This window comes from Phragmites australis, chromosome 4 (genome assembly GCF_958298935.1).
Source record: "Phragmites australis chromosome 4, lpPhrAust1.1, whole genome shotgun sequence".
Taxonomy (NCBI): Eukaryota; Viridiplantae; Streptophyta; class Magnoliopsida; order Poales; family Poaceae; genus Phragmites; species Phragmites australis.
This window is the reverse complement of record NC_084924.1, coordinates 43,257,353-43,280,777: the sequence shown is the minus strand read 5'-3', so window position 1 is coordinate 43,280,777 and position 23,425 is coordinate 43,257,353. Positions and strand designations below refer to the sequence as shown.

Sequence of the window (23,425 nt, the reverse complement as noted above, 5' to 3'; positions counted from 1 at the left end):
GAAGCACTAATCCTCCTTTTGGACTCCTCCAGATTGTCTAATAAAGTCTCTTCACAAAAAAGTCTAATAATGTACATCAAGCGAAACAACGCAACTAGGAGCTTGGAAAGTTAGCGCATCACGTCATCAGCTTAAATTTCAGCTTTTTTCTCTTCGCGGGAGGGGCCAAACCAAGATCTTTACATAGCTGCTCATCAGGCTGCTGCGTCTTTGGAACAGCACCAAATGCTCGCCGGATGACTTCCAGACCTGAGATTGCTTGGTGCAGGTAAACTGACGCGTCCTCCAAGTTCTGCTTTAGTTTACGAGTTCTCAGAAAAGTAGGAACGGAGACCCGAGATGTTTGATGGATTCTGGACTCCGGCACATGAAGGTCTATATCAGCAGCCTTAATGAATCTCTCAGTCGCTGCCTCCCATGATAACTCATACCTCTGCATGTCTGTCAACGGAGCAGGATGCTCTGACAGAGCATTCAGTGTTAGTTGTACGAACTCTTCATCATTGTTGTACATACGGCAGTTGGGGAACTGCTTGAAGAACTCATTTGAAGGGTGATTGGCACATATGACGATCTTTCCCATTGCCAGGGCTTCAGCAGTGGTTGTACACACCACATCTGTGGTACTGGGGTTGATGAATACTTTATATCTGTTGGAAAATAAAAGTGTTTCAGATTTTCGGTTTAACAGAAATCATTGGAATATCCTCCGTACAACAGAAATATCAAATCTTACTATGAAACTCCCAGGTGACCTAGCATTGCTACACCTTCCCCAACCTCATTAGATAACTTTGTGTAACTTGTGTTTAAGGTGACTCAGATTGCGATCCTCACTCTTTCGATAAAAAACAGAAGAAATTGCTTCTACTCTCTTCACAATGAAGATAATACTATTAATCAATACGTATTTTGCGTTCCAACTCGTCTTTTTGACAGTGAGAAAGAAGTGTTTGGCATGTAAAACTTGTACGAGTGATTGGGTATGTTTGCTGGAATAAGGAGGGAAGCTTTTTGAGTAAATAAGAGAACTCACTCATGAAACAAGGGATCTGCATGATCACGACCAGGATGAACATTCACAGCCAAACTCAAGCGTTCGGCAGATTTGCAGATCTCATCAGAATCTTCTCCGGTACCGTATAAATCCACTTCAAGACCAGTTAACTTGCTCTGATATTTGGATAGTAGATCAAGAAGCTCTCTGTATCCCTTACTCCATACCATCTTCCCAATGTAGTATGCCCCTTTTGTGAAGGCTACTTCCCCACTCTGCATCTGCCTCAACTTTAGCTTGCCTACCTCAAGAAATTTTGGATTCACACCATGGACGTTGCATACAACAGATCTGGCCAGATCTTGAGTGGCACCAGACAATCTGATAATCTACATTAAATTCAGAAAAAGTTAGTGTATGATATGCTTCAATCAAACAGGACAGGATGATTCTAGGGGTTTCATGTTTCAAAATAAACAATCTGTATTGTAGCAGAAGGCAAGACAAGCACATGCATTCAGATGAGAAATTCAAGATACATGATTGACATACCTATTCAGTTCTCGATTTTTTTTAGTTCACTTTCATGTCAGAGAAATAATGGGTATTACTATTTTAAATGGGCAAGATGCAGTCCTGTGTGCGGTACCACACACATTCAAAGAATTCTTTTTAGAATGCATGAGTTCCACACACATACAAACAAGGCATGTGTTAAACCACATATTCTTGCCTACCCTTGCTAGTTTAAACCAAAATTAATTATGTTTATTAAAATCCTTGTGTCGACGGTTGGTGAACTGTCGATCTTACGAATTTCTAGAAGAGGTAGGGGATGTTTCGAGTAAACGAATCACAAAGCACACAAATAGGTTTTTATATAGGTCAATGCCTCCCTTAGTATAATAGCCCTACGGCATGCTTACCTTGTATTGATCTCTGAGATTGTTATAAGAGGGTACGTGGCTAGTCTAGATGGATCTAAAATCTAATCGGACGACTTCCTTGCGTGTAGTCGGGAGGAGATGCTAATACAAATCTAACTGCAAAAGGTTTGGTGGATGGAGAGCTTCCACATGCTTCAATGGCATGCAATAGCTTGTATATCTTCTAATAATTTGGATGGGCTTGTCCTCATTAGGGTCCCCTGACTCTGTATATATAGGGGGGTCATCGTATGGCCTCTGTAGTCTTTCATTCCCGTTCTTAGAGATAAACTTCTCTATTTACGAGATATCCTATGTGTCTGCAGGCAATTTTCATGCATACAGGGATTCTTTTCCCGGAGATAAAGATATGTCCAAAGAATGACGGAAAACCTAGAGTATCCGAATATGATAGTTCTATACTACTCATCATCAAGTCCCGCACCAGTACGTGAAATGAGGCTTCAACGTATCAAAAACCTAGTCAGCAAAAATAAGCATTTTGACCGACTGAATTATCTAGCAGAACATAGATTCCCGATTAGGATGGTACATCTAACCGGGTTCTTGTGATCCTTAGATCATTTATTCGGGATTTCGAACGCATTCAAGTTCTCGAGTGAGCCCTCGAGAAGGTATTCCATCTAAGTAGAAATTCTGATACGCCCGAAAATATCGTCCCAATCTTTAGAAAAGACAGGGGAGAGGAGACTTGTCGCTGACCAAGGTTGAAATTTGAACCGTCGCAGTGGAGATTACGGGTAGTGGTGATAATCTTTTACCTAACAAGAAATCATGATGAAGCTGGAAAACGTACGCACGTTCCCTGGGTTACTGCTCCAACAACTCCCACATGTGTCGGGCATTAAATGCGACGATGACGGTGAAGCAGGAGATTGTGGCCTTGAGTCGTGGTTGGATCTGCCACGGTGTCAGTCGAAGAGCCGTTCTAAGAGCCGCCGCCCCGTATAAAGCGAGACGGAGAGCCCACACATCGTTTACCCCTTTCGTCATTGTTTACCTCCCGTCATTTCCTTGTGAGTCTCCTACTTTCATCCGCCTCCAAAACCCTAAAACCCTCCAACTGTCACCTCTTTGGTGCCATGGGCCGCAAGAAGATTGAGAGAGTAGAGAGCTCTAGCGTTGGCAATATGGTGACAGCAATTCCGCCCTGGCTAGAATCTAAGATCTCGGAGGAGGCCTTGGCCAAGGCGGAGCACAACGAGGTCATCCCCTCGCGCGCCTTAATCACTTGCGCGCCGGCGGTGAGCGAGGTGATCCCTAGTCCAGACACCACCTGGACTGTCGTCTTCCTTGACTTCTTTCGCTGCGGTTTCCGCTACCCCCTTCTAGCTTTTTCCTTGAGGTGCTTAGTTTTTATGGCCTCGAACTCATCCACCTCAACCCCAACTCCATCGTCATACTCAGCACCTTCAAACACCTGTGCAAGGCCTTCCTGGGCATGCGCCCGTCCCTTGACCTCTTTAGGTACTTCTACCTTCTGAAGGGGTTCTAGGGCAAGGTCGCTGGTGATGTCGGATTTCGTCTCCAGGAGGGGAAGTCACCGAATACATCGACTTTGCCGCCAAGAGTTCGTGGTTGAGGTGGCACAAGAAGTGGTTCTACTGCCCAGCTTGGCCCGCCCGAACTCCCTTACAGGGGCCTTGCTTCGTTGCCGAAACCTGCGTGTATGGAAGAGCCGAAGGAGACCACCATTTGCCAGACTCTCATTGCCGAGATTCGGTTTCTAAAGGAGCAGGGGTTGACGGCGTACGATGTCACTAAGAACTTCATCGAGCGCCATCTGAGCCCTATGAGGTCCAGCATCTCTGGCGCTTGGCAGTTCACGACCAAGGAGGACCCGGCCCGAGAAGGTGAGACAGGTACCGACTGATCCCGAGTAGTTGACAGGGAAGCTGCGGGCTTGTTTCTTACAAGTCGTCTTTTGCCCACATAACTTCTGCCGGAAGTGGTGGACCAGAAGACCAGGCTTCTGTTCAACTCAGCCCCCGAGCCTGATCGCTCGAATGTCCCGGTCCCTATAGTAGAGATGGAGGTCGATGCTCAGGAGAGGATCTTGTTGGTAAGCCTCACGAACCTTCTCGTTTTCTCATTTCTTCTTTCCGAGTAGTCGTATGCCATGGTGGTGTTTGTCGCAAATCGTGAAGCTCCCCGGGCGCAAGCAGCCCGACCCAGAAGCCGAGAACATGGGCGTTCAAGATGAGGACCCGAACGAAGTCCAGATCACAGGGACTAGAGGCCTAGGCAGGAGCGACGGTGGCGTTATGTCACCGGCGACATCCTCTATATTACACTGGATGAGGACGACTTTTCGGCGGGCGACGTCTTACTGATAAGGGACCCCTCGCCGCTGCCGCCTGTGTCTGGCCCCTCAACCCTGGCTTCATTCGTGGCCCCTGAGGTCCTGGCCCCGAGAACGACTCCCACAGACCTAGTGCCGACTCCGGCCACCAAGGACCCGGTCTCGACTACGACCACCATGGACCCGACCCTGACTTCAACACCCAGAGCACCTGTCCTGACTCCGGTAAGTTTAAGCATTCAGCCAAAGCCTTTGTAATCGCGGTAATTGACTCCGAGTGCGTCTAGGTGCCAACACAAGATCGTGGAAAGATAGCCATTGGCGCAGGCACATCGAGCGAAGCACCCCTACCCATGCCAAAAACAGAGATGGTAGGAGATGGCCTCGAGAAGCAATCCAAAAGGCCGGCCTCCATCCTAGTCCCGCTGAGACCCACCCGGGCCAAGAAACGGCTCAGGTACGTGTTGTCGCTATAGACGTCTTTCCCACTTTTGTAGAAGTGCAAGTTTCAGGTTCCTTTCTCGCAGGACACTCGGAGTGCTATCTTCAGTCCCTAAGTCTCAACCTCTTTAGATCCTGGATGTCATGTCCTCCAATGGAGGTGGGAGCAAGTTCGGCGAGTCCCCTTTGTTGGCCAACGAAAGCTGGGAAATTGAGCTCCCGCTACCATGGGTTGTCCCAAACCTGATGCATGAGCTACCTGAGGACTTGACCTGGAGGGAAATCATCCAAGGTCCAAGTGGTCGTGACCTGAACACCATCTTCACCTACTTCACAGTGAGTGTTTTCCTGCAGAATAGTCGTTTAGATGATGGAATGACATGTACTGACCTGAGATTCTGTAGCTGTACACGATGCGACTGAAGAGGTTTAGCAGAGAGGCCCAGTAGGTGAACTCGAGAAGGAGGTCGCCGAAATGCGCCACCAACTTTCCCAGGAGGTCGTCGAGAAGAAGACGCGTGCAAAATTAGAAGGCCGGTCGAAAGGTAAGCCCTCCGCCAACCTGGGCATACCATCCCTTCGCCTTCTTGCTCTGAACATGGTATCCTGCAAAGCTTTCTGAGACCCACGACGCCCTAGCTCAGGAGGGGGCCCGAATGTCCGTCGCCCGGCACCAACTTGCCTCTGCTCTTGACGTCTTCTAGGAGGCGCTTGCTGGAGTAGGGATTCAGGTGGAGCCCGTGAAAGAAGCCAATGCAGCCGGACTGGCCAACCGAGCGACTAAGCTTGCCGAGGCCTACGGAGGGCTCCGAGGGAAGGTGGTCAAGCACATCTCGAGCCAGGCCCAACGAGGTGTGGAGGAAGAAATTGCTCAAGTACTAGCCATACTGAAGGCGCACTACCAGAACATCAACATTGATGTTCTCTAGGAGGACTTCCCGGAGGAGATAGATGAGGAGTCGACGTAGATGGTGAAGATGCTCGAGCCGACGAAGGCTTATGTGGACGCGATGGACTTCGAGCTAAGGTCATCGCCTTAAAACTTTTACCTGCAGTCTGCAATAAGGAACTTCGATAGTTTGTTAGACTTTTAGGAATTTTTATATTAAATGCTTTGCATTCAACGTTAGTACCCGGTGCTGGATGCGTTCGACGGAATATCATGATGTCCTTACTTCTTCCTTCAATTAGTTCAAGACGCGTTTGCCACTAGTTGGAGCGCTTATTATGTTCAGCCTTAGATCGGCTTGAGTGGAAGGTGTCATAGCCCTGAGCACTCGTGGAACGCGATAAGGAACCTTTTCGTAACCTCGAAGTTGCAATGTAACAATCCCTCCCTTCTCGTTGGAATATGCTTTCAGAATGTACACAATATGTCGTTTTTGGTTTCTAGTACTAAGTACCTGTTAAGCCCCCCGACTGTCTGCCCGGAAAGATTTTCCAAGTAGGCAGTCTAAATAAATAATGTAATAAAGCGAACAGAGCTTATATTGCCTTTTGGTCGTCGAAAATTTTTCCACAGCCCCGAGTGCGCGCACGGGATGAGGTACCCGGAAGGCGGCTTACCCCGTTGCCAGGCATTAAAATGCACAGGAAGACAAGTCAAAAGAGAATTCAAGCGACTTTCTAGGCAATATGATCTTTATTATTACGAAGGTATTCTTAGTACTTACACTTGGGACTTACAGAGCTAATTGACGTTCCTCCAGCTATCGTAGACCTAATATTTTAAACCTAAACGACAGACTAGATTGAGCCGATAAGCAGGGACCCTACTACTTCGGGGTTAGTGTAGCGTTATTACGTGGGCTCCGAACTAGTCGTGGAACTAGATCTCCGGATTATCGGGTTTGCTTGTTGAGGCGTTATGGTCGCGTCACGATGAAGGCTTCTCGTTCACCTTGACCCTTGAGCTCTTGGGTTCCTTGCCGAGTCGAAGTTGAGAGCCATATCGAGACTCCACTTGTCGAAGCAGAGAACTGCTTTTGGGCAACCCCGAATGGTTATGACCCCTTCAGGTCCTGGGATCTTCACACACCGGTAATTGTAGTATGCAACAGTCATGAATTTGGCTAGAGTTGGCACCCTAAGATGGCATTGTAGCACTCGAGAGCTATCTCAGGGAACTCCCTCCATCGATGAGCACTCGAGAGACCTTGCAGCTGTTGATCGTTGGCTCGACCACTATTGGAAAGCGACCTGGCCGTACAAAGTTCTCTGCTAGTCATCCTGGCCGAACGAGATCTCGACATTCAACCACTTTATGGTTTGGCGACCCTTAGGGGTGACATCTAAGACTTCTCAGGCCACCGTCTTGTATTGTTGCTTGGACTCTAGAACGCAGAGCCACCGAATATGTGGCCGACGGTCCTCTCGTCTGGCTGGAAAAACATTGGGTCCGAGTCATCCTCGCTGCTGCTGGAGCGGGAGTCCTACTTTGGGCCGCAACCTGATTCTTCTTTTCCTGGCATTTTTCAATATCGGCCTTGATCATCTTCTTCCAGATACGGCACTCGTGGAGGCTATGGTTGTCGGTCTGATGAAGATCGCACCATGGCTTGTTGTCACGCTCGCCAGTGCCTGGTGTGTAGTTCTTGCTCCGGGATGAACCGAAGCGCTTGTCGGGATGTGTGTCGGACAGATCTATAAAAACTTCGTCAGCTTTGGCTTTCTTGCCCTTACCTCCCTTAGAGTTCTTCTTGCGCTTGCTCTTGGCATGTCGTTGTCGATCCTGGGCTAGGGGTATTTTGATGCTCTGGGCCCTCTTTGATGAACAGGATCGTCTCTTCGGCCTTGGCTGCCATGTTGACGATCTTCATGAATTCCTTGACCGTCTCAGGCTCCTTCCTAGTGACATCTTCAACGCATCGTCGGCTCTTAAACCCTCAAGTGAACGCTTGGATGACATCATAATCGTTGATCTTGCAGATGGTGTTCTAGGTATTGTTGAAATGGCGCACAAATTCACGCAAGGTTTCTTTCTCTGTCTGTTCACAACGGTAGAAATCATTTTTCGTGCCAAGGCGAACGTATGTACCTTATAAGTTAGCTTGGAATACATCGCAGATCTGCTCCCACGAGTAGATTGTCCCTGGCAGTAGGTTGATCAACCAAGTTCTGGCTGCCCCTTCAAGGGTTGTGGGGAGGTAATTCGTCATTACCTTCTCATCCGCACCAGTCGTTTGGATTGTCGTGGTGTAAATCTGAAAGAACTCAATGGGATTCATGATCTCATTGTACTTGTCAATAGACCTGGGACGGAGCCGCGCCGGCCAGTTCACGTTCTGTAAATCTGGAGAGAAGGTATGGCACCCATTAATGGCATATTGCTTGGTTCGAGTGGCCTCGGGTATTTTCTCCACGGGAGTCGGAGATCGGCCTCGGCTAGAGTGGTGTCAGGGTATCCTCCGATCAAACCGTCAAGGCGTAGTTGATGACTCCTCGGGGGTCTTCGAGCACCTTCGCTGGTTGATAACTTCACGCAGATCATTGATCGGATGATCTCTGACCGGTGAGACCCTTCGACGGTTAGTTGCTCGGTTATCTTCCCGGGTCGTCTTGTTCCAGGGATTGTGCCTCTATGAATCTAATCCATCACGAGAACAGGCGGTGCGAGACTTCCCCCAATTAGGGCTATTCCCGGCTACGGCTAGATGGGAGTTTCTCGTCCAAGGTGATGGCCTCCTTCGCCATGCCGATCATCGATTTGATCCAGCTCTTATCAGCGGGGGTCGTAAGATATACAATCCAAGGGCAAATGAGAGCCTCTTGTAGGAGCCTATGCTGTTGCAGATCTATAGCATTGAGCCCTGTGCTGATGTTCAGGAGACGTTAAACCTAGTGCTCCGTTAAGGTTTTGGATCTAGGGAGGCGTGACCAATGGGAGCTGACCGTCGCCCGATACTGGAGCAACAGGGATCTGCGTATTTACAATATCGTCATCATGATTACCCAGACCGTCATCCCCATCTCCAACAGTGAAGACTTCTTGGGGATAGTCTCCACTAGAAGAGTCTAAATCCATCATGGATTTATTGTTGAATTGCTCCAAGTAGGTATCTCAGCAATCCATGTTGTCGGAAGCTATGGGAGAGGATCCCGACTTATGGTGGACATATCTTTCGCGGTTGTCTTGGTAGCCGTAGTCCTTAGCGCGCTAAAGATCTATCTAAAGATCTATGCAGATCTTTTTCATTCATTGCATTGAACTTTGAAACGAGGGTTGAATATCATAACAAGCATATTGATCTGAAGCATATGCATGTGTCATGCATCTTAGTGATTATGACTTATGACTTATGACTTATGAATTGCAAGCATACATGCTTGGTTACATCTGTCTATTTGTCACAAAACACCACCATGATGGACAGAAGGAACAAGGTTTACAAGGCAATAGGGGAAATGGCTGTTGATATGATATTCATGATATTACCTTGTGGCAATAAATTCGAGTAACCCAGGTGTTTGCATACTTGAGGAAACAAGCAATTACTTGTCCATTCTTTTCTCTTCTCACATATGCTAGATAATTTGTGTGAACAATGCCTATCACTCTCCGGAACTTATTTTTCCATCTTCGCCCATGGTGATACCAATTTAGATGCTCGGGCTCTTCTAAAACAGCAATGTCAGCCACTTCCTCTGGAATGCATTCTGTGATGTCTCCAACAGGTAGAATGCTTCTCATTTCTGTAGAAAACTGCATCATAAAGAAAGAGGTCAAGCTCTCTTAAATACCCTCAAGGTGAAAGTGTATAAAAATGAGATGCAAAATATGAATATTGTTGGATGGAAGTAACAACAGCAAGCTCTACATGCGTCAGGCATTGGGCAGAGCTTCACTGCACGCTTAGGTTAGCTACAAGAAACGGACTGGACTTATCAAAAAATTAAAACAAGTAGTACTTGATAACCCCATGGCTTATATTGGACGAAGCAGTAAATTTAAATAAACTTCACTCAAATTTTACTAGAATGAAAAGAAATGCAAAGTGGAATAAAAGAATAGACAAGATAATTCTAGTCACTAATTTGGGTCAATTCTCTCAACTAGACATAAAAATTGCAGGGTACAGAATCTTTATACCTTCCCTGGGTAGAATTTGATGCTGAAGGATGGCCTAAAATCAATCCTCTCCTCAATCCAGTGACGAACATAGCCCTCATGCTCCAAAGGCGAATCAAATACAATCTTGTTCGGGTAAACTAACTCTTGGTCCCTTAGACAAAGCCAGGGGATCACCAGTGTGACATCTTTATCGCCATCCTTTGCCAGGTAAGCAGCCCGGAACAACGGGTTGATGGCGGTTCCCGTCATCCATGGAAGGCTCGCTGTGGTGAATATCGCGAAATGCCTCCTTGTCGACATGGAGTGTGCGCAAGTGTATGTCAGGGTTGCAACGAATCACCACTCACGCGCCACCAAAATTTGCTTACCCTAGCATATTGCCAGCCCGTAACTCAGCTGGTAAGCACAAGAGAAAGGCAAAGCCATGAATCAAGTAAGCACGAAATGCACACTACCCGCTAAGTAAATAGATTTCCTTCCTCGAAATGATTGGCCGAGCGACAGAAACATGGCACATAAGCGGATATGTCCGCAACCAACGAAATCAAGCCCATAAAAGCGAGCTACGCACGGAGCCTACTGGCAACAAACGAATTCGCGGCTGATCTGTGCAGGGAATAGACGGAATCCGCCGTTGAGAATTAGGGGAAACCCAACGTGTTAAGGGAGGGGCTTACCAACAACATCCAGATTCCCGGAGCAGGAGGACGGGAGCTGCTTAGAGGCCGGACGAGGGGGAGCTCGCGGCCAGGTTTGGGAGGAATCGCGCGGGAAGCGGGCACGGGCCGCTTCGGTGGGTGGGTAGGCGACGGCGGCGGTGGAACGGCGGCAGCAAGCGTGAAGGTGATGCCTGGAAGGAGGGTGGCGGCAAGAGGAAGGCGGAAGAGGTGGAGCCGTGGAGGGGAAAGGGAAGGGAGAACCATGCGTGATGCGTGTGTCGTGTTCCAATGGGGGAATGGGAATGGAATATACCATCTTGGGGAACAAACTTGCTCGTGTTCCAATCGAATCCCAATGCCAGTGACACAGAAGTTAACCCGGGAAAGGTGTTGTAGGCACTACTGCTAAATCAGCCAACCCATCTAATCTAGATAAATCGTAATGGGTTAGCCAAAAGGTATAGGTTAGGCTGATTCAGTTAGGCGGAGGAACCAGGTGGAGTTGTCAGAATAAGAATAAGACTGTATTCGTTATGTTTAAATTCTGATGTTCACAATTTACATACACATTAATGTTTTCAACAATATAAATATGTAAGTTGTGATAGACACACACCTACTTATATAGTTGTGTGTGCATGTACAATTGAAAAGATACTTAGTTATGTGTAGCTCTAAATCAATCCGGTTCAAATTTTGTCTTCTAATCAGAATCAAGAAGTGTTTTAGATGTCTGATGAGATTAGGAGTCAGATTTGGATTATCCCTGATGGATGAGGGCACGCACGAGCGCAAGGGGTTGCATTCCATCCCCTAGCCTCGTGCGAAAGTTGATCGCAAACTAGTCGTTTCCATTTCTGACGATAAAACCACAAAAGAGTGGACGTCCTGTCCTATACAAGCAGCATGCAGCAACACACGGTCAGGCCACGCTATGTGTGGTAGCATGGGGCCTCAGCTGACTCGGATGTGCGCGGCGAACTCCAGCACTATGTTTCATGCACGAATCCGAGGTAGCCAGCGAACACGATTTCTCTAGGCTGAGTAAACCGTAGGGAAAATACAATTTCGTATATCCTTACACACACGGTCTATCTTGATAGTCTATTTCTCACACTTAATACTCATTTGTCTATTAATTATCTTATCTACCTCATAACTTTTTTCACCTACTTCTTCATCATAAATCTCAACATAAATTAACCATCTTGATAAGCCATTTATCGCATACCCTAGTAGAATTTTCGTGTTCATCTAGACAGCTGATCCTACTGCGTCGATGGGCTTGAGCTGGTGGACTCACTCAAGGAAGAAGAGTTAATGAACGCTCTATTTCGGGGAGAGAGATCTCACCGGCTACGGTAACCTCCCCTATGGTCCCCTATTTCTACAGCTCGCTTGGCATTAGTTGACAGTGGCACGGCAGAGTCCTATTCCCGTTGCATGCACTAACTCCCGGCAAGCTCAATATAGGAAAGAAAAACATGATCCTAGTTATCAGGCCCACAGTAATAGTTGGATGGATATCATCCTGTCAGCATAACCACCACCAGAACAATACCCATTCAGGAATAGCATAGGCTAAATCGAAGACCGAGAGAAGTCAAGGACTAATTGAATCATACAGCTATCAGCATGTACATTTACCACGAAGAAACAAAGTTCTTTCAGCAGCATGTTTGCGGAGCTAGTGTGCGACCGCAGTAGATCATCCTACCATCACTTATCTCATGTTGGGGAAGATTGGAAAAAACATGATCCTTCCCGTTCACTCCTATAAAATACACGAGTTATGATAAAACCGAACGATTTCATCATTCATCCAAATTGATCAAACGGTCACCATATAAAGATTCTTCATGTTACTTCTTTCAAAAATAAATTTAATCTCATATTAATTGCTTTTCATACCTAGACGTCTAATATTTATCTTCCATACATTCTAAAAATACATTCAATATCTCATTATATCTTCTACACCTAGACATTCAATATTTTACCTTCCATATATTACTATATCCTGAATTGATTCCACATGTACAAAACACGTGTGCAATTGCTAGTATCAACAAAAGAGCAAAGATGTGCCTTACAAGGAAATCCAAATATCAGAAGCAAACCTAAACACGCGATATTCGACAAAATACAGCATTTTCTGCGTAACTAGAGCAGAATACCTTACTGTGGAAGGACTGTTTCATGCAGATAGATATTACCCAACTTGCAGCCTCATTTGGTAGCATGCATCACAAACTCTGGAACCTTAACTGTTCTGATTGGTTCAGTTCATAGTCCCATTTACTGATCCAGCTATAGCTTCGCATACTTGTCAACATAGCCCTGAATAAATTGAAGTGGTAAATCGAGCTAGCAGGAATAAAGATCAACCGGGCAGTAGATTTAACACAACTAATATGTGCTGAAAAAGAAAATGGCACAAAACAAAGGACTAAAGCATAATCTTTCGCACAGATAAATACTAATCATGATTTTGAAATATCAGATATCTAGGGCCCAATAACATTTTTCAATGTAGACAGTGTGATACAGAGCTGTCTCACTATTCTCCGAAAAATATGAGCTTAAAGCTTGCAAGCATAGAATAAGATAGCTTGGAACATTCCTACCTTAACATGTATGTCCGTCCACATGGGGCCTACCGGGCCAGACATGTGACTTTTAAGTCCCATGTTGGAATTTAGAGACAAAATATAGATGGTAGTGTAAATGATGAGGTAAACAATGCCAAGATGAAGACCAAATAATATAAATATAGACTATGCTCATACATGTGATTTCTCAGGGATGAAGGACGTAGATATATAAACATATGTTGCCAAACTCAAACAATCAATTACCAGATGGCTAGATGACCACGTAACACAGACTTCAGGACATCTCTAATGGCATTATCAGAGTTTATAAGCTGAATAGCGTGAATTTGACCAAAATACAACTTGCATTCCTCAGTATCAAGGGCATGGTAAAATTTCCACGCTAAGTTATAGGTGCTAAACGAATCCAGTTGCATCCATGCTATTGCATAATGAATATCATCATAGATGCTACAAACATGAGCAGAAAGAGTATGAACAGAATATATACATAAATAACAAATATGCTAAAGAGGTAATGTAGACATACCATTACTAATTTGGTCACCTTCCTTTGAGAGGACTGTAGATACTGTTTAATCTTGGCAGACGTTTTTGGTATATGACTGCTAGGGACTGAATTAGAAACCTTATCAACTGTTTTCTTGACAATAGTTTTGAAAGCCACTTTGCTCATGTTACCATGCCTCCATGATGGCTTAAGAACTTCCTTCACAAAATCTGCAATGGCAACCTTAAAAAGCTTCATTGATCTAGAATCATTACTCCTTTTACTTTTGTCCAATGATTGATCATGGTCAATATCACCAGGGACATCTGAGCTCCAGTCTTTAGCACCCAAGAACTCAGGACTTGCATTCTCCACCACACCTGCTTCTGTATCTGCTGCCACCTCTCCAAGTCCTTCAACTTCTGATTCAGCAACAACCCCCAGTCCATGCATATTTTCACTATCCACTTCTATGTTCATCAGTTTCGACAGATCACGACTATCATCAGCACTCCGGTTTTTCTCTTTAACAAGATCCACCTTGTTGATAGAACTACTTGATGGTTCAATACTGTCAAGCAGGGGATCATAAAGAGCACCAGAAGTAAACCCCAAACGAAATTGCTTTTGTGCATTGGGCACAGCTTCTGCAGAACTTTCATGGACATGGGTTCCAGATCCAGGAAATGATTGACCAAAAGGAGACAGTGTATTCATGTGTTCTACTGCTTTTGTTGAAGCAGAGCCAACTGCATTTGGGCTGACAGCAGGATCAATATTTAGACTTGGATCTGTTTGTTCAAAGGTAGATGCAAATGGGTTGTAGTGGGGTTTGATGGATGATTTAGGCAAACCAACATCAGATATGGGACCAAGATCGCCGCTTCCTGGCAGATTTGATGGAAATCTCTGTAAAGAGGGGTAAACAAAGTGAGTTCCTGAATCCAAACTCCCAGAAGGCTGCTTCTGACCATATGGAGGCTGATGATAAGATAGACCTACACCACCAGAATACTCCGACCATCTGTCTGGAGGTACTGGAGCATTTTCAACAGGAATGGCAGCAGGCTGCTGGTGAGAAGGAACTGATGGCTGTAGCGTATGATGATGGAAATCCAACAGCCTAGGATGAGACAGATCCAGTGCAGGATAGCTTCTCATCTGATTCTGCAAGAACTCATTTGCTGATGCAATAACATTATGCTGGTATTGTGTTTGAGGGATTTCTGAACTTGCAAGTAATGGTTGTCCTGGTAGCTGAATCATATTTGAGGATGATGGATGAGCTGGTGTGAAACCAGATGACATCTTTTCTGGAGGACACAAGCTCTGCGGATGAGACTGGGACATATTACAAGTCATGGAGTTCTCGGTAGCATGAACTGATGCAAATGGGACACCTGCAGAAGATTGGCCCACATGACTGTGATTACCAGCCGATGATGACATATTTAATTCTGATTGAGACTGAGATGGGGGACATGGTATTTGCATCTTATGAGGATTAGACGCATTTGCAGAAGCAGCCACTGATTGAGAAGACTTAGAAGTTAAATTGTCACCAGGACCATGCTGTCCAAGGGCAACATCAGGTGCAACATTATCTCCCACTTTGCCAATTAAATCATTTGAACTATCCAATTTCTTTGTCCCCACCAGGCTCTCTTGCTGAGCAATTCTACCTTCTGAAACCTTACCTTCTCCAGCAGGATGAACCCGCTTAGCAAGTGGCGACCTGCTTTGCCTTCCAGGCGATGAACTGAAAGAAATTCAACATTCTTAAACTTCCAGAAGGGTCACTCATACAAACAGGACGTCATAAGTAATCTAAAAAAAGAGAATTTCAATTATGCAGATATTGATGCAAGGTACAAGGTGCAGTACCTTCGGGATGGACTGCGCCAGTTTCTCTTCAATGAGCTACGACTCCTATCCTGAGGTGACTTACTCCGGCTTCGTTTTCTTTGGCTCCTCCCATGCCTTTTACTCCTTTGCACTCCATCAAACTCGCTGCCACTTAACTCTTCTTTGACTAAATGCGCAAGCACATCTGTATTGTGCTTCACTGGGTTGCTCTCATCCTTGAGATGATACTTTCTAGCTTCACCATTTTGCTTGGTGCCAGGAGGGGTATTCACATTTCCCTCTGCATTAGTAAGTTTCTGATAACCAATTTCCGTATTTTTATCATTCGGATGACTATGCTGATTATCTTTAGGTGATAGCACAAGGCTGCGGGCAGCACAATCATCCATTTCGTCTTCACTGTCATCCGAGGCATAACCTTGTATTAATCGGAATGGGCTCCCACCTTCCACAGTTACATTTGTAGTTTCAGCATTCTTGCCACGACCAGGTGGCAAATCATTGTCAAGGCTCGAAACATCACTGACAGACTTTGGCACATTAACATCTCCAATACATTCAGCAGTCACAAGGGAAGAATTGACTGGACTAAGATGTCTTGATGGCGAGTCCTCATCCCCTGAAATGTAACATGATGAAGTAAATATCTAGAGAGAAACTAATGTGGTTAAGCTGAAATGCTGAATTCAGTATGATATCGATAAAGAAGCATAGATATGGTTTGTCATCAGACTATCATGCAGGTGCAGATTCACCAAGGTAAGATCATGGAATTATTCCACAAAAGACTTCTTCACAAGAGATAATAGTGATCACTGAATCAGGTTGCATGGACAGAATATCTAAAAAACCACAAAGCTATGAAGATCTTACATCATAAGGCGCACCAACTTATATTGCTAAGATGCAAAATGCAGCAGCATGTACAATGGCATAAGTTTTAGAATTCTAACACAACAATACTGCCACCGTACAGAGATTAGGGGGTGGGCACTAACCATCCATATCCATGTCTGAGTCATCCGACACAATTAGCTGAGTCGCTGCTTCCTCAGTTTTGGCATCACGACCTCCATCAGGTGCGCCTTCTTTTCCTTCTACCTCTGCATTCCATGACTGCAAAACTACAAGAGTGGGAGGTGCGGGGGGCAAAGGAGGGGGAGAAGAAGGTGGTGGTGGAGGAGGGGGAGGTGGTAGGCCAGATTGAGGCAGCACATTCTCCAGAGCAAAGCTGGGTGGCCGAGGCGGTGGTGGAGGGAGAGGCCTTGGCATGGGATACTGTTGAGGGGCTTGATACATAGCTTGTTGCCGCGGCGGTGGGGGCAGCCCTGGCATTGGCATCAGCGCAAAACCCCTCTGTTGCGGCACCATTGGCATCTGGTGCATCTGGCCGTGCTGGGCATAGGGATACGCCTGGTTCTGAAGCGATGGCATGCCGTGCTGGTATGGTCCAGGCGGCGGCCGCATTCCTGGGTGCTGCTGAAATGGTGCTGGCTGCGGTGGTGGCAGTAGCGGCTGCTGGGGAAATGGCCCCGTCACTCCGCCTTGATGCTGCTGCTGCTGTGGTGGCGGCGCGCCATGACGGTAGTGCGGATTGAAGCTTCCTCCCTGCCCGTACATCACTGGCTCTGAATCCAAACACCTGGCGAAATCTCCTACAAAATTCAAACTGTTCATCGGACCTCGTCACCATGTCAGTGGCTCAGTGCAAAAATCAAAACCAAACGAATAGCATAACAAAACCACCCAGACATACCCGATAACGCGATTAGCCCACTAAAATCATCCCAAACAAACTCAAACCCTAGATCAAACTTAACAGGGATCGAACCGACCGGAGAACCCGCACCGCAAAACACAAGCGACTAGGAGAACAAGGCTTCCGCGATTACCTGCAGCGAGTTCAAAGACGAGACCCGCGGCGGGGCCGACGTGAGGCTCGGATTCGGATTGGAGCGGAATCCCCGGCGGCTCGGGAAGGGCCTACGATACTCGAGGGGCGCTGCGCCGCAAGGCGGGATCGAGCAGCGACGGCGCTAGGGTGCTCGGGTTGGATGGGATTGCGAGATTTTGGTTTCGCCGTGCGCCATTAGGCGAGAAGGAGTGTGAAGGGAAGGCAGGGAGGGAGGGAGGGAGGGAGGAAGGGTGCGTCCGTGCGTGCGGGAGAGAATGGTGGAACCCAGATGGGGAGGAATCTGGGCGGCAGAGGAGGAATCGGACGGTGAAGATTTATGCCTGTCTGAAGGGAATAAAGGGCGACCATAATATGATGATGTTCCAATCAAGAAAAAAATATATGATGACGTTTTGCATAAGGAACAAAAAAACTACTCAGAAGTATCACATAAAAGGGTAATTGTGAAACGCCGGAGCGACCCGGGGGAAAAAACCATCCAACAGACAAAGCGGATGCATTTTCTAATAACACAGAAGTATCAACGTCACACAAAAATAATCCACATTATTATTGTGGATTGCGAGTATACTTCTCTTTTCCTAATAGATGGCATATAAGATTTCGCAGAACAACCAATTACATCTAAAAAATAGTGTTATATGAACACCCATGTTCAATTTTTTTTTTACCAAATTAGACACTTCGAGTTATATTTCGCGTGTCTAAATTTTATTTGACGAATCAAACACTCAAATACAAGTTAGATTCTGACGTCCTTGTTTAGCTACCACTAACAAATAACAGTACTAATCCATTCAAAGCATTTATTAAATTGGATTGCGCAACCACCAACTACACTCAAAAACCATACTCCTCCCATTTAAAGCCTTTGTTAAAGTTTATTAATCCACAGAAGTATAACACCGCACAAAAATAATCCACGTTATTATTCTGGTTTGCGATGATACTTCTCTTTTCCTCAATAGATAGCATATACGATTTGGCACAACCACAAACTACGCCTAAAGAACCGTACTACTCCATTCAAAGCATTTATTAATTTGGATTTCGCACAACCACCAACTGCACATCAAAAACCATACTCCTCCCATTTAAAGCCTTTGTTAGTTTACTACTAATCGCTCTTGAAATACAGTGCCCATTTAATAAGTTGAACATCTGTTTTCAGGCTTTCAGCACAATACAATTGCATGCACCGAGAGCAAGCAAAGTTACTTGAACAGCATATGTTTCAGATTATCAGTATGATAGAGTGCATGCATCGAGAGCGATCATAAGAAAACTACTTTCCTTTTTAGCATAAGAAGGAAACTGATGGCTTCATCACCAGCAATACGCTTACAAAGCAAATCGTCAAAGCTCCTTCCGGAGTGAAATGAATAAACACAAGATCATATTAGCGATAAATATATAGCATGCTTGCTTTCGTATACGAGGCATTCAACGCGCGTATGTCTGAGAAGTCCCTGGTACCCTACCAGACAATCTTGTCTTGTCTAACAAATGAAAAAACGTTATACAATAATAAAGAATTGCATAACGATAATTTGGTATCCTCTATGATTTCTGGCGTCTAATGCATTTCTAGACTTCGCAGCAGCTAGTCCAGGAATAACCTTCAGCCAAATGTTCTCTTCCCAAGCATCAACCAGCGCACAAATGTTCAGGGGAAGCTGTTGCAAAGGAGGAGGAACTTCCTTGTCAGGTTTATGAGGCTTACTTCTGAGTTGAACTTCCCTCATGCCCCTCCTGCATCTGCAGCAACTTTTGCCGCTCCTCATCGTTCTCTTCCTTCGGTTCAACCTTGGGCGCCTTTGGTTTTGTGGTGGATTGCTGGTAGAGAACACCTCCTGACATGCATATCAGGAGCCCAATTGTACCAACAAGGGAGGCATGCTTGTCCCAGATAAGCAGATTGATCACGACAGTCAGTAGCTTGTTCACTATGCCGAGCACTGTGAATCCGGTAGCAGAGATAGCCCGTCTGCAGGAGAACCCGAAGAAGGAGATTGATAGACCAAATAGGCATGAGAGAGCAACAGGAAGGATCACATCGAATGAAAGCCAGTTTGACACTTTAGAGCTGTCGACCTTCATCTGATCAAACTCTCCCATTATAAGGAGCTCAAGGGGGAACAACATCAAAGCCTCAAGGTTGTTGTATAGCACAAGGCCCCATGTGTTCAGCCCAATGGTCATGACAACGTGCTTGATGTACACGAAATCAATGGACATGCTCGCTAGGTAAGCCACTGCCCAGGTGTAAGCAGTCACAGTGAATTGGTTGTCTGTAAAAACATAAATCACACTTCCACCAAGTATAGTGGAAAGTGAAAGCCATGTCTTGAATGATGGCCATGGTTGGTGAAGGTACAATGTCTCTCCAATGGCGACGAATATCGGCACGGCAGAGCGAAACACGATGAACGTGTCCACATTGGCATGCAGAAGGAGCTCACTGTTTGTGAAGATGGAGATGTAGAACATCACAGCAGCAGGTAAGAACTTCCACATAGTTCTCAAATTAAGGCCATCATGCTCAATAAGCTTTAGCTGTCCACACAGGAGAACTCCAGCAACACTAGTGAAGTACTGTAAAGCTGTCAGGGCTCCAGGATATGGAAATTTCATGATTGCCCATTTGTTGATGATGGAAAGTAGAGATGCCGAGAGACAATAGCCAGCAGCCACACCATAAACTGAGGCTTGCTGCAGAAGAGTGTTCAATGTGTTACTCCAGGCTCCAGTTTTCTGGATAGGAATTGAACCGTCCGGTGAAGCATCTTCGTTTGAGGGGTCTGAGAGATTAGACATCTGCACAATGCAAAATAGAATTACTAAAACATGAAAGAAATACATAGGCCCATGAAAGTCATGCTGCAGCTACCATAAGCAAAATGGAACAAACTAAGACAAAAAAAATTGTGCATATCAGGAAAAACACTAGAATAAATTCATCAGATAGCTAAGGATAGGTTTCCGTACAGATCAAGAAGTATGTAATCCAACACCATCTTAGAAGAATTTGGTGAAGTACAAAGGCATAGGAGGGCAAAGTTCTTAGCAAAAATGTAGTTTATCCATTTCTACATGATATCATAAATTCATAACAAAATTGACCACTACAAGCACCAATCCATATCTGCTAAAACTATAGACACTATGCATCAACACTCAACAGCATATGAAAATCATCCATATACATGAGAGAATAGTAGTAATATGCAAGTAATACTGCCTAGTGAACTCTCTCACATCCTTATATTCTACCACATTAGAAAATGTAACTATATTATGAAGCTAGAGCAGCCACCACAATAAAAAAAGATTTAACCCTTGCAAAAAAAAAGATTGAATTGAGTGGTCTGAATTTTCTGTCCTTTAAACAGGCCCACCCTCCTTTAAAATGAGGTCCACCCTTACTGAATGATGATACGATTGGCCAACCCCAAAAAACCAGTTCTTTAATAAACCTTGCCGTTCTTATAGTATTATGGTGATGCATGCTTTGACATTGGTAGCCAACTTGATCTAAAGCCTCTATCTGACTTGTGAAGTATGGTTGGGTAATGGCAAACTGACCACATACAAACGTAGTAATAGACAATCCTGAAGACTAACTAAAATTTTGAACAAAACAGATGATATAAACCCTTAATATTTCATAACCCCACAAACTTCAACCTACCCCAGATCTGCACGTCTCAATTAAGTTTCATACACGATTACTGATTTGTACAATAACTTTTAAAAATAATAGTACTGCTCATGGATATACTTTATATTTGCCAGATTTAATTGTACAAGTCACTAAGTCAGTAGCTTGTGCGCAAAAAAAGAGTTCATCAACACCTCAGATTAAATATTAAAACAGATTGTTCATGAATCCCGGCTTGCATTGAGTATGAAAGAAAACTTTCTTTTTTTCTTAAGGATGCACTTCCAATGCGTACATGCCAGATAAGAAACCAGTTCTAATGCATGATCCAGAAGGTTATAGATGTAAATGCTAATTTACTGAAGTGTACATGTTGAGAAACTTAACAACTCTGAGAAACTTCAAAGAAAGTAATTAAATCGCCGCTTTATGTGTTAAGATCGTCCCTATTCCTTATTCGAATTTTGTGATAAAAATGTAACATCGCCCGAAAAATTACTCCTTCGACTATGACCTTCAGAGAATTTCTTAGTTAAGCATGGTGAAGGCACAAGAAGGGCAAGACACCCTGAGCAAAACAAAAGGCAGACAACAAGCACTAGAGTCTAGAAACAAGTTTCACGATAAAATCGAAGGCGCAAGATGAAGCAGCTGGATCAGAAATACTTCATGGCAGCTCTAGCAACAAGTCAAACGATGCCAACAAAAGAACAGATCAGAACTGAAGAATCCACGCCAAGATCAACAAATACCTTAAAACGTCCAAGCCGAGAATTCGCCATGGCGTGTAACCCAAATTCAACACCAAATGATCTAGCTATGAAGCATGTATCTTTTTAAGCAAGTTTAGGAGGCCCGAGGTGGCAAGAGAAGAGGGACGACTAGTATGCAACAACCACCTAGCACCTAGCCTAATCAGCTAAGCTCGAGGGGGCATAATGCATTTGTCCATGACAGCCATGGAAGTCAAACAATGCTGGGGCGCGTCGCAAGCACATTAGGCTCATAGGCTGTAAAGAAAATATCAACACACGTTGTACCACCTAAGCACTTGGTCCAAGTCAAGGAGGACAACTCAGACAAGGTCCTCATAATGCGATGCGCTAGTTGCTGATAAGAAAACCAATAGTGCATACCTCAGCAAGCCTTCCTCGCTACTGTACTTAGAACAAAGTCCTCTCAACAACCAGAACGTGGCAGCTCCAGCACCACCAGGACGCATCAAAATGTGGTTGAAAGCACACGAAGAGTTCCCTGAACTTGCGCAGCCCAGCACTACCAACCGCTTAGTCGCATGAAGCGTCGCAGTTTCTGTTAAGAAAACAAAAAATAAAAAATTGGAATTATTTAGTCGCCAGAGCATGCATCATAAACTAGCGCAAGAAGTAATAGCAAGGACAAAACGCCGCCATGGAAAAAGGAAAAGAAAAAGGCATCAATTGTTAGGTGAGAGCAAGTACTGGCAGTTTCGTGCGCAGCCAGAACATCGCAGGAAATAATTGGCACCCATCTACCCAAGGGAGCGTCGCAAGGAACTTCCGTTGTAGCCATCAAGCGCCGAGAGCGGCGGCCATTTGATGCCTGCCCGGAAGGAGAAGCCATGGAAACTCTCACCTCTCGGAGACCTCCGATTCTGCACCGCGGTGACTCCGGGAACGGCTCCGGGGTTTGGGGGACGGCAGAGGCGGAGGGCGGCGATTTATCGCGGGGTTTGAGGCAATCGCTTTTGCGCGGCGATCGCCGGATCCGGACGCCTCCGAGTCAACGCGGGAGGATGGGATTAATCGGGCGCGCGGGTCTAGCAACTGGGGACGTGCGATTTGGGATTTCGGGGGCAGGCGAACGAGGAGGCTGTCGCCGCTGCCACGGAATTGGAAGACTAGGACTATGACTATCTCGTACTTAAAAAATACTAATAAGTCCGCTTATTTTGAATCCTTACAACATCTTTAACCGACTACTCATATTTAACTTCCTATTCCTCTTATTTAGAGACTTTTTATTCAGATTTTATTCTCTATTTCTCAACGCGTTTCAACCGACCCCTCATATTTGACCCCTATATTCGAATTACCTCTATTTTATTAATATCTGGTAACTCTCTCTCCTCTCTCTCCCCTCTCTTCCCCCCTCTCTCTCTCCGCTCTCTCCCAAATGAGGGGTTGGATGAGGAGCCCCTAGATGTATGGGGTGAGGAAGGAGATTTGAGGGCTCCTCAAATAAAAGGGGTCGGATAGGGGGTCAGTTGGAGACCGATTTTCATCATTTTTTTTCTCAAATATAGGATGGGGGTGAGAAGATGGCTCGGTTGGAGATGCTCTTACTCTCCATGTGTGGGCCACCCTCTCCATGTGTGCTTTAACGACATTCTGAATCCTTACTCTCCATGTGTGGCCCTCTCTCTGTGTCATTTAACGATTTCTTCACTTGCTCGTTCGCACATGTTTCGCTTCTCAAAATC

At 45.4% G+C, this 23,425-nt stretch overlaps 2 protein-coding genes across 9 annotated transcripts; both read right to left on the bottom strand.

Moving 5' to 3' along the window:
* On the bottom strand, positions 1-17,584 carry LOC133916647 (digalactosyldiacylglycerol synthase 2, chloroplastic-like). 6 transcript variants are annotated; one of them, XM_062360416.1, is made up of 6 exons: positions 17,281-17,584; positions 16,387-17,057; positions 15,407-16,007; positions 13,562-15,281; positions 12,595-12,757; positions 12,019-12,191 (listed from the first exon to the last, which is right to left on the bottom strand). In XM_062360416.1, exons 2-5 carry the CDS (start codon positions 17,006-17,008, stop codon positions 12,728-12,730), a joined length of 2,973 nt encoding a protein of 990 aa, XP_062216400.1. In that variant the 5' UTR covers positions 17,009-17,057; positions 17,281-17,584; the 3' UTR covers positions 12,019-12,191; positions 12,595-12,727. The 6 variants fall into 6 exon arrangements, with proteins under 6 accessions (XP_062216404.1, XP_062216402.1, XP_062216403.1 ...); XM_062360415.1 differs by having other exon boundaries at positions 16,387-17,043; XM_062360420.1 differs by lacking the exons at positions 12,019-12,191; positions 13,562-15,281; positions 15,407-16,007; positions 16,387-17,057; positions 17,281-17,584 and adding exons at positions 1-650; positions 1,037-1,386; positions 9,123-9,389; positions 9,777-10,154 and having other exon boundaries at positions 12,595-12,734.
* Positions 17,585-18,682: 1,098 nt separating this feature from the next.
* Positions 18,683-22,859, bottom strand: LOC133916646 (GDP-mannose transporter GONST3-like). Of its 3 annotated transcripts, none has more exons than XM_062360414.1 (3): positions 22,425-22,859; positions 22,101-22,275; positions 18,683-20,120 (listed from the first exon to the last, which is right to left on the bottom strand). In XM_062360414.1, exon 3 carries the CDS (start codon positions 20,118-20,120, stop codon positions 19,023-19,025), a length of 1,098 nt encoding a protein of 365 aa, XP_062216398.1. In that variant the 5' UTR covers positions 22,101-22,275; positions 22,425-22,859; the 3' UTR covers positions 18,683-19,022. The 3 variants fall into 3 exon arrangements, with proteins under 3 accessions (XP_062216398.1, XP_062216397.1, XP_062216396.1); XM_062360413.1 differs by having other exon boundaries at positions 22,579-22,859; XM_062360412.1 differs by lacking the exons at positions 22,101-22,275; positions 22,425-22,859 and adding an exon at positions 21,717-21,949.
* Between the last annotated feature and the right edge of the window lie 566 nt (positions 22,860-23,425).